Genomic DNA, 10718 nt, shown 5'->3' with positions numbered 1-10718 from the left:
TTGTAGATTGTATAGAGGAAGTTATTAGAATTATTAGAATAGGAATTTATTAGATTAGAAAGGAATTTATTAGATTAAGTATTAGAAAGATTTTTTTAATATTTAGGGTAAATTGGATATTTTTAATAGGGATGTAATAGATTTAGAGGAGAAGAAGGAAAGTAAAGGTTGAAAAGTTTTATTTTGGGGCGTTTTTAAAATAAATTTGGTGTATAATTATGGTTATGAATTATATTTGGAATAGATTTTAGTACTTTTTCAGTGGGAAATAATCTTTATTTTCTCCACCATTGGCCGAAGAGATTTGCTGGCACTCCTCAGATAGAGTTTGAGGGAGGGAAAATAGTGTTTTCCCTGGTTTTAATCTTAGCGCGGACATCAGAGCCATCTCCTGGCCGCTGCAGGCACTGGTGGAACAGCAGGAAATAAAAAAAAAATTTAAAAAACAGCTTTGAAATTGAAGGTGTGAAGCCTCTCAGGAATTATTTGCTCCCCAATACCCAGAAAGTTTAATGGAAATCACGGGTTAGGATTTGATCAGTGCTTCTCTAGTGTACCAAGGAAATCATCTTTATCTTCTGTTATCATCTTTGACCGGAGAGTTGTCACTTGCTTTGGATTTCTTTATCCTCCCTCAAATACAATATAAATATAAACACAAATATAAATATTTATTTTTTTACCAGTGTATTGCAAAACCAAAAATGCTTACAAGTTAATTAGTCACACATTCCGTATCAGGCTTTAATACTCCGTGCTTACATCCTACAAAAAAAACACTGACAGGACACGAAATTCGAAATTTCATTTTTATTTTATTGCACCCACTGAACCGAGCCGAGTTCAGCCGAACCGAGCCGAACGCAGCGAGCGGCTCCGAGCTCAGCCGAACTGGGCCGAGTGCAGCCGAGCCGAGCCGAGCCGAGCCGAGCCGAGCCGAGCCGAGCCGAGCCGAGCCGAGCCGAACGCACGAGCGGCTCCGAGCTCGGCCGAACTGGGCCGAGCGCAGCCGAACCGAGCCGAGCTCAGCCGGACCCAGCCGAGTCCGCGAGGGGCAGCCGCCCCACGGCTGTGAGGGGCGGCCCCACGGCGCCGGTGGGCGTGCCGGGGGCGAGGGCACTAACGTTGCCGCCGCCGCCATTCCCGCCCGCCACGGCGGGGGTGGCGCTGACATGGCGGCGGGCGGTCACGTGGCGCCGCCATCCCTCCCGCCCAACGTCTCGCGTGGGCCGGGAGGAGGCCCGGCCGATCCCGGCGTGCACCGCGCCTCGCCCCCCCCCGCCCGTCGCGCGGTCGGCCCGGGCCGCGCGCTGCCCGCCAGCCCCGCCATGGCCGCCGCCATCATGGCCGCGCCCTGAGGGCACCGACCGGCCCTGCCGTGCCGCCCGCCCCGCCCGCCGCCCGCCGCCGCCTCCCGCCGCCAGCGCCGACATGGAGGCCGTGAACGCCTTCAACCAAGAGGTGGGAGCCGGGGAGCGGGCGGCGAAGCGCGGGCCGCGGCGCGGGGGGGGGCACACACGGCGGCCGCCATCGCGTCCCCCGGCTCCCCGCGCTTCCGGCCGGGCCCGGGCCCGCCGCCTGCGGCCTGCGCGGGGAGCGCCGGCCCGGGCCCGGCGCCGGGCGGGGAGCGCTGCTGCGGGGGAAAATGGAGGCGAGCGCGGCCGGGCCGTTCAGCGGCCGCTCCGCGAGGCCCCGGGCGGGCCGGGCCGGGCCTGCACGGCCGGAGGCGTTGGAGGGAGCCCCGGGCCGGCCCGGCCGCCTCCGTCCTCGTCCCGCTGCCTCGCTCCCCTCCGGGCAGCGCCGCAGAGCGGGGTCCGGGATCCCGGGCCGGATCGCGGGGTGCCCGGGCTGTCACGCGGTGCCGGGGAAGCCGCGGGTCGGGACCGGCCCTTGCCGGTAGTGGCTGGGCCAGAGAGCCGCGGCACGGGCACAGCCTGCAGGGGCAGGGAGCCGTGGCACGGGGCTCATCCCCGGGATGGGACTCGGGGATCGATCCCGGTTCCGGGGACTGGACAGGCTGGAAGGCGTTTACTCGCTTTTCCTACGGCACAAAGGTCCCTCCCTGTCTTCTTCTGGTTTTGGCTTGGCTTATTTCTTAGTCAGTGGGAAGCCAAGAGGGCCGTGGTTGTTTTTTGCATAATATATAGCAACTCCATCCGGCCTCTGCTGTGTAAAGTTTTTGACACGTGACTTCAATTATTATTAATTACTGTTAGTTGTACTTCTGCCTCGGTCGGACAGTGTGGCTTTGCAGCCCCTCCGTGGGCACAAAGTCACGTAGAGCTGAGGCAGAGCCTTTGCCAGGTTCGTGTTGGAGGCTGTGCCTGCCTGTTGAACAGAAACAGGAGAGATGGCAGCTGCTCCCCTGTGATGGACTCGGGATGTGTGAGGTTCCCTCTTTTGATGGACTCAGGATGTGTGAGGCTTTGTCACACACACACCTGGGAATACCCTCATCCCTACCAAAACTGTGCAGGAGCCAGGGAAAAGTGGATGGCATGCAGCTCCCGTTAGTGGTTGGTTTATTTGCCATTGTTTGGGGGTTTGTGCAGCTCCAAACCAGTGGGATGGCAGGTGCAAAGCCCCCTTCCCCAGAAAAATTACAACAGCACACGTGTGCCATTTTCAGTGTTGTAGAAAGGGACAGCAGCGATATTGTGAATTTCCTGCCTCGGTGTGAGCGTGGTGCCGGCAGTGCCCAGGGCTGGCACAGCGGCCCCGGTGCTGGTGCTGAGCGTGCCTGCAGAGCAGGAGCTGGTGCTTGGGCATCCCGTGACCGGCCCGTGTCCTGGCAACCCGTGTTTGCATCCCACCTCTTCCTGTCCGTGCGGGAACGGGGGGATGCTGAGGGAAATCCTGCTGGGGGCTGTCGGTGGGTTCCAGCTGGATCTCACATCTGGGGGAGAGGAGTGCGCTCGCTGAAATCCCTGTTTGCAGCCTGAGTGCTTCCCTGGAGCTGCTGGTGTGTGGAGCAGCACATGGATAACTGCAGGGGCTCTGTGCTGCCTGCCCTGCTCCCTCTCAGGAGCTGTGCAGGGCATGAAGTCCAGCTGCACACTGCTCCCTTCCCTTTTCCTCCTGTGTTCCTGGAGCTGTGCACGCTGACAGCAGCTCTGAGGGGTCACGTTTACGGGCAGGTTTTGTTCCTTTCTGCCCTTTCCCAGGCACAGAGCTCTTGCTGCAAAGCTCTGGGGGTTGTTCCCACAGTGCTGGGGTAGCAAGGGCTGGTGAGGCCTTCGGGGTGCCCCTCCCAGCTCACTGAAGAGTTACTGCCTTTATTGGGAGGGGAGCAGCTTCAGCAGTGAACATGGGCAGCTACAGGACACCCTGCAGGGGTACAGGACACCCTACAGGGGTACAGGACACCCTACAGGGGTACAGGGCACCCTACAGGGGTACAGGACACCGTACAGGGATACAGGACACCCTACAGGGATACAGGGCACCCCACAGGAGTACAGGATACCCTACAGGAGTACAGGATACCCTACAGGGGTACAGGATACCCTACAGGGTACCCTACAGGGGTACAGAATACCTTACAGGCCTGGAGTTCCTCCACTTGCTGGAGGTGCAGGAATTCCTGTACAGTGCCATTGTAGCCAGGGAAAATTGCAGTTTTACCCTGGCAAATCCAGCTGCAAATCCAGTTTGGTGCTGCACTTGCCATGGTTGCTGGAGGTGATTGCCTGGAGGTGGCACCTGCCAGCTCTTGGCCACTCTGCCTGAAAGAGGAAATGCCACTAACTCTGTCAGGTCCCATCATTTGGGGTTTTGGGTGGGTTTGGTGTTGGTGGCAGTTTCTCAGATGGTGGCAGACTCACAAGCGTGGCTGTAAAGCTGGTGGGGTTGCTGTCCCCTCTTGAGCAGGGAGAGAAGTGAGTTTGGCTCTGGCAGGGGGTGGCAACTCCTGGCTTGTGTAACTTGTGTTGGGTTGAGGTGCCATTGCCAATCCTGTTCTTTGGACCTGCATTTTGAGTGCAGCTTTGCCAATGAACATCCTCTTCCAAGCGCTCATGTTGCTACAGGAGCGTGCAGGGGTTTTGTGTTGCTGCTGTGTTTTCCTGCAGCTGTGGTTTGAGCAGGTGCTGCCAGCTGAATGGGGGGATCTGACAGGTCTGGAGTGCAGTGTGTATGCTCTGAGGAGTTCATTTCACCAGTTAGGATTCATGTGCTGTTAGGTGGATATGCTATGGTACAGTGTCAATAAATCACAAAAGTCAACTGCGTAATGGGACAGAACTTTTTATGGTTTGAAGGAAACAAGCAAACATTTTTCTTTGAAAAAAAATTAAAAATCACCCCCCCAAAACACAAACAAAAAACATCTTGGCATGTTTTACTTTAGGGGATGCCTGTCTTTTTCTTGAATCTGGATAAGTTGAGGCACAGTTTACTGGGTATAAAAGTTAGAAATAAAGATTTTTTTCTCACAATCTTGCTGCTGGAAGTAGAATAAAGCCAACTTTGCTGTTTTGTAATCTCTTATTTGTGTTGAGTAATGCACATCACTCACTTAGTCCCGTGTCTCAGTGTTAATGTGTGCCCCTGAAACAATTGATAGCCCACCTCATGTGCCTGGAGACACACACATGAGAGTGCTGGGGCTGGTGATTTAAAGCTGGAGCTGCACGTTCCTTCTGGCTGTTTGCCCATCCTTGGGGCACTGGCAGCTGAGGTTTGGATGCAGTGGGGCAGTTTGTGCCTGTTGGACAGCCCTCCCCTCCATCCTGAGGAGCCATAAATAGAGGGCAGCAGGATATCCTTCCCGTGGTTCTGCTGCGGTTCCTGCAGCTCAGCATCCCCAGTGGGGCTCCCTGTGCACAGAAGAGCACAAGGACACAACTGCTGGGCTCTCTTTGCCCTGAGCCTGTTCCAGGAGCCCTGGGAGCTGTGGCATTGTGTGGGGATTCCTGGTTAGAAGCAGTGGCACCAGTAGCTTTCCAGGAGATGCGCTGCACAAAGAGCCCTGCACTGCTCCCCAAAGCTGCATTTCCAGAGCACATGAGGAGAAACAAAACTCCGTTCTGTGCCCTCGCATGATGTCATTTTCATGAGAGCATCTTCTGTGAAGATGTTTCTCCCCAGTGGTTCAGGGTTTGTGAATGGTCTTTCCAGGCCACAGAAGTAGCTTGCTTGATGAAGTGCTGCTGAGCTTCATTGCCTCGGGGTCAGAGCTGGTCAAAGTCAAGTCTCACTTATTTCCCAAAGAATGCAGCCTGGCAGCTCTGGGTGTTGTGGTGTTCTCTTACCTTCAGCGGCACCTAGCACTTGCTGTGCTTCACAGCTGCTGGTCAGGCCTTTCAGACTTGCATTGATCCTCTGAGATACAGCTTAGCAACACATCCTCCTCCTTCCCTCAAGGAAAAACGGGGGCCTGAAGAGGAAAGGGATCAGTGACTTCTACAGGGGAGGGAAAATGTCTAGAGTGACAGAATTGCTCTCAGAGATCTAGCCATGCATTAGCATTAGCAGTAAAGGAGTTTTGTTAACAAAATAGTGCAATAGCTGGGCTTGGTGTCATGTCCTCCACAATCCCTCTGTTTCTGTACAGGAACAAGTAACTGCAGCCAGGCCTGTGAGTCACTGCTGGTTGGCTTTGTAAATGCATGAATAAAATCCATTCCAAAGGACAGCGAATGGACGTGGAGCCTGCTTTGGGAAGGGTTGTTGGACACCCAAGGCATGTTGGGATGGCTGAGGTGTGTTAGACTGCTCTGGAAATTGGAGAAGGGGAGGCTGAATGAGGTGTCCTGACAATGACCTGGCTGCTTGATATCCCCTAATCACTAAGCACTGTCTGGTTCTGGAGCTCCTTCCTCTCTGTGCAGCTGCTGTGCTCTGGGGTTTGTTCAGGGACTGAATCAAACGGGCCCACAGCTCTTTGTTTGGAAATACAGACACCTTTCTATGGCACAGACACCTGAGCAGGAGGGCAAAGCCAAGGAAGTCAGCTCAAGTCCTAAAGGCACTTTTACTGTGTTACCCAGACATAAAACAGATAGATTTAACATCATACCTCAAGCTGGGTAAATGTTAAAGTAGCACTTCTCCCCTTTACTTCAGAACCCCCTGGTTCTCAGGTTTCCATGTAAACTAAACCATCAGAGGCATTAATTATAGAATGAGAGACATTAATCATTTGCTGCTCAAAAGAGTGAGACGTGAAGGCCACCAGCAGCACCTGTTCCTTGTGCATTGCCTGCACCTCACGGGCTGCTGGGCTGGAGCTGGAAGGACTGTGCTCCCTCTGCCCCTGTGAGCTCCTGTGTTTCACACTCGTGCGTTTGGGCACAGTCCCTCTGGCCTTGCTCTCCCTTTTGCTGGCCTGCTGTGCTTTAATGGCATTTTTAGCCTGAAACTGAGCAGGTGAATTTTCTGCCTTTTGCATCCCTGGCTTTGTAGATACTTTACCGTGTACTTGCATCCTGCTGGGAGAAGCACCCAGAAATACTCTTAAATCTTAAATATTTTGTACTGTGGCCTGAGTGTAATACCCTTTAACACCTCTGCTTCTTTTGTATCAACATCCTGTAAACAGGCAGTTAGGGGCAGTAAAAGCAGAAAGTCACTTCTGGCAGGTCACAGCATTGCAGGCACAGGTTCCTGTTGTGAGGCAGGACTCTGGAAAACCTCAAGCTGTACATTTTCTCTGCCTTTGTTACATACTTTTTTTTTTTTAATAGAGTGTAAATTTTTGTGTGCAAGTTGTTCCTTGAGCTGATCATGAGAAACTGGATGTACTATTGTGAACCAGCCCTCTAAAAATAGTGCTGGGGTGCCTGTTTTGTATATTGGTTTGGGAAGTGTGTGTGCAAGAAGATCCAGGTCTAACTGAGCAAATGCACCTGGAAATACCTGGGTGTCCTCTGAGCAGCTCCTCCTTCCAGCAGGGAGAAACCACAGGGAACTAGGAAAGGAGCTGAATTTTAGCTGTAGCCATCTCTAAAACATGCTGTTGACATGTAACGTACCAAGAATGACATCAAAATTGACTATAAATAGCTATTTGGTGTTCTGACATCTTAGGTAGTTTCAAGAAAAGGAGCAAAATTCTGAGGTAAAGTTCCAAGTGGGGGTGAAAAGAGCAGGATGGATGGATGGATGGATAGATAGATAGATAGATAGATAGATACATAGATAGATAGATAGATAGATAGGGACACTCATGTATATGTGCCTTCTTTCTCCCTGGCAGTTTGTGTCCTTGGATTTTTATTTTTTTCTGTGTTTCCCCCAGTTGCAATGTCCTGCTTGGGATACTTTTAGGACATTTCTTTTTATTATTTTGCTGCACTCGTTTCTTGTCACCTTGGGCCCTGCTCTGAGCTCTCCCAGTTTCCTTGGGGTCTCTCCTTGTGTTCCTGAAATCCAAACATCAAAGCAGTGCTTCCACAGCAGCTGCTTTGTTCTGTTTCTGTGGGACTGGGTCCTTTCCTGGGGGAGCCAGTGGCTTCTTCATGGGTAAAGGAGGGGATGTGGAGTGTCTGTTGTAATGCTGCCTCTTTTTCTTCCTCCCCCATCTCAGTTTCGGAGCCTTCTGGTGGTTTGTTTGTGGGTGTTGGGGTGTGGATTTCCCCCCCATTTTGTAACCTCTTCAAACAGATTTTCCTGAGATTTAATAATAGCACTGACTTTGTTCATCAAGAGTCTCTGCACTTAATTCTAAAGCACTTAAGTCTAAACTGAAAAGATGTTTTAAAAAACCCATATCGGCTCACAGAGCCCTCTCTCCTTCTGTGTTTTATCTGGCAGTTTTCATTTGTCCATACTGTGATTTCTCAGCAAGCAGTGATGTTAGCTGGGGTATCTCTTACAGCTGCAGTGGCTTTAAAACCCCAACGTTCGGGCACAAAAACTTTCATTTTGTGGGCATGAATAATGAAAAGTCATGGGCTTGTGTTGGTGTTGGAAAAGGCATGTGGCTACCACTGTCTGCAAGGACAGCTTTTCTTCTTTCCTGTCTCCTGGAATAGGAATCAAATTAAGAAAGTAGATACAAAATAAGAAAATAAATTTCCTACTCTTGGTGTTTCCTAAGTGTAAGGCTTCCTTTTGTACAGCTCCAAGCCCTGTTAGCACTTCCCTTTTCTCTGAGCTTGTGGCCAGTTCTTTATCTCCTTCATTGATGGCTTTTTTCCTTAACTGAGACAGTGGATAAATCTGTGTAAGTTGGTCACTTCACCAGTATCTTGGAGCTTTAATTAATAACATAAGAGACAAAGTTTTAAATGACATCTTACTTTCCATTACACTGACAAATGGAGACACTTTGATTCTCTTACTTTGCTGTGTGGCAAATAATTGATGACATTTTTCACTCGCATTCAAGGGCTCAATTTTTTCTTTATGATGAAGACAAAATGAAATTATGTAACACAGACCAATTTTTTCTGTGATTTGTGAGGAATATTTCAAGGTAAAACCAATTATGTGTGTGTGCTCAGCTCTCTGTGTGCAGTCCTGGTTTCCCTCAGTTTCCGAAATGTGGAGCCAATGCTTATTTTCAGTTATGGCCAATGTCACCTATAGAGATGACACATAATTTCTATATACTTCATATAAACCTCTCTAAACTTCATATAATATCTATAGTTTCTGCAGAGGTTCTCCTTGAGGAGTGAACTTTTCTCCTGGGAGGGTCAGGCAGCCAAGTGTGCAGAGCAGTTCTTTTTAGCTGGTAAATGCTGATTTCCTTGTCTTTGTAAAGCAGCCACTCCTCCCAGGGCCAGCCAGCACAGTGTGGGATGGCACTGCTCCAATCACCCACCTGAAATGTTGGTTTTGCTTAATTGCTGAACTTCAGAGTGCATTTCTAATGTTTGTTTTCTCTGTTTAGCTCTTCTCACTGATGGAGATGAAACCTCCTATTTCCCGAGCAAAGATGATTCTCATCACAAAAGCTGCCATTAAAGCTATTAAGGTAAAGTACAACAAAACAAAGATGAAACTGGAACAGCAGCAATGTTTTATTATTTCACTTGTAAGTAAATACTCAGGATTTCCCAATCTCAGCTTGGGGGATGGTTTATTCTAGTTGCTGTTAAGGCTGTTGTCTAGAAACAAGTGGGTGGTGAATCTCATCCCTTGGTTTTGGGCTGGGAGCAAAATGCCAGCTTGATTTCTTTGAGTCGTTGCTTTTTCATGCTACACCCACTCGAGTGTTGTGATTGTGTGTAATAAAACTAAATATTGCAGGATGCAGCTGCACCTTAGCATGTGAAACCAGTGTGGATTGCAGAGAAAGTAAATCCAGAAAGCTTTCACTAGTACTTGGCGAGCTCTGTGCCTTGTGTGCACACTGACACACTTCTGGCTTGGGCCTGGCTTTCCCCATGGAATATTTTTCTGTTTGGGAACATTCTGCTTTTTGGAATGTGACTGCAATGTTCTGTAGCCTTTCTGAAATGGTAGTAAGCATAAAGAGTTAAAATGCTTCTAAAATGATGTGCCACTGCTGAGGAGATGATAAATGAATGGTTGTATTTATTTTCCAGCTCTACAAGCACGTTGTCCAGATTGTGGAGAAGTTTATCAAAAAGGTAAAAAGTAAAAAAAGAAATGTATTGATATGCATTGCTAGATATTGGTAATAATGCTAGTAAATAACCAGAAAGGCTTCTGTTCCTTAGGGATTGAGGGAGGAAATTCTGGTTTGCTAGGTATCACTTTGTCTGTGTGAGTTCCACATTGTAGTTTTCCACAACACATTAAGGAGGGGAGGAAAGCAGTAAATTGTGAGATTTCCCACCTTCCCTACTCAGCAGCTGGGGAGGCACCTGGAGGTGCTGAACTGAAAGGAATCATCCCTGAGACAATAGATAATTCCAGAGAATGTGTGTTCATGCTTGCCTGGGCAGGAAGAGCAGGGCTGGGCTGCAGAGCAGAGTCGCAGCCCCGGAGCAGGGTTCCAGAGCAGGGTTCCAGCCCCAGAGCAGAGTTCCAGGGCAGGACCCCATCCCCAGAGCAGGTGTGCAGGAAGGCTCAGAGGGTTCCAGCCCCAGAGCAGGACTCCAGCCCCAGAGCAGCGTTCCAGAGCAGCAGGGTTCCAGCCCCAGAGCAGGTGTGCAGTGAGGCTCAGAGGTTTGCAGCCCCAGAGCAGGGTTGCAGAGCAGGACTCCAGCCCCAGAGCAGGGTTCCAGAGCAGGGTTCCAGAGCAGGACTCCAGCCCCAGAGCAGGGTTGCAGAGCAGGGTTCCAGCCCCAGAGCAGGTGTGCAGGGAGGCTCAGAGGGTTCCAGCCCCAGAGCAGAGTTCCAGATCAGGACTGCAGCCCCAGAGCAGGTGTGCAGGGACTCTCAGGCTCTGTTCCCCCCTCACTCCCACCCTGCTGCTGTTCTGCAGTGCAAGCCAGAGTACAAAGTGCCGGGCCTGTACGTCATCGACTCCATCGTGCGGCAGTCGCGGCACCAGTTCGGCACCGACAAGGACGTCTTTGGGCCCAGGTTCTCCAAGAACATCACTGCCACATTCCAGTATTTGTATCTGTGCCCATCTGAAGACAAGGTAGGACGAGCCCTTCGGGTGTTGCTGGGCGCTGATGGGTGCTGCCTGGGTAGTGATTTGGGGGTTCTCTCTCACCCTGGCGGTGACTGCTGCTGAGGGTTATCACAGATGACAGCTAAATGCAAATTCAAGTTAAAATGTATTTTGCCTGACCTCATCGGTTTTTTTACACGCAGTTCAGCAGTGTAAGTGTGCCAGAAGTTCTTCTTGAGGC

At 50.8% G+C, this 10718-nt stretch overlaps 1 protein-coding gene across 2 annotated transcripts in view; it reads left to right on the top strand.

Annotated features, from left to right (window-relative positions):
- The first annotated feature begins 1401 nt into the window (after window positions 1-1401).
- The window catches only part of SCAF4 (SR-related CTD associated factor 4), a 29790-nt gene continuing 20473 nt past the window's right edge, over window positions 1402-10718 (top strand). For both annotated transcript variants that reach the window (XM_054270427.1, XM_054270426.1), the window contains exons 1-4: window positions 1402-1461; window positions 8840-8923; window positions 9498-9542; window positions 10343-10504. In XM_054270427.1, the coding sequence (XP_054126402.1) occupies window positions 1432-1461; window positions 8840-8923; window positions 9498-9542; window positions 10343-10504 (321 nt within the window). In that variant the 5' untranslated portion in view covers window positions 1402-1431. The remainder of the gene's footprint in view (window positions 1462-8839; window positions 8924-9497; window positions 9543-10342; window positions 10505-10718) is intronic.

Source organism: Melozone crissalis, unplaced genomic scaffold (genome assembly GCF_028551555.1).
Source record: "Melozone crissalis strain CALT ecotype California unplaced genomic scaffold, PUWL_Pcris_2 ptg000009l_1, whole genome shotgun sequence".
Lineage (NCBI taxonomy): Eukaryota > Metazoa > Chordata > Aves > Passeriformes > Passerellidae > Melozone > Melozone crissalis.
The sequence above is the reverse complement of the archived record's forward strand: the minus strand, read 5'-3'. Positions and strand labels throughout refer to the sequence as shown.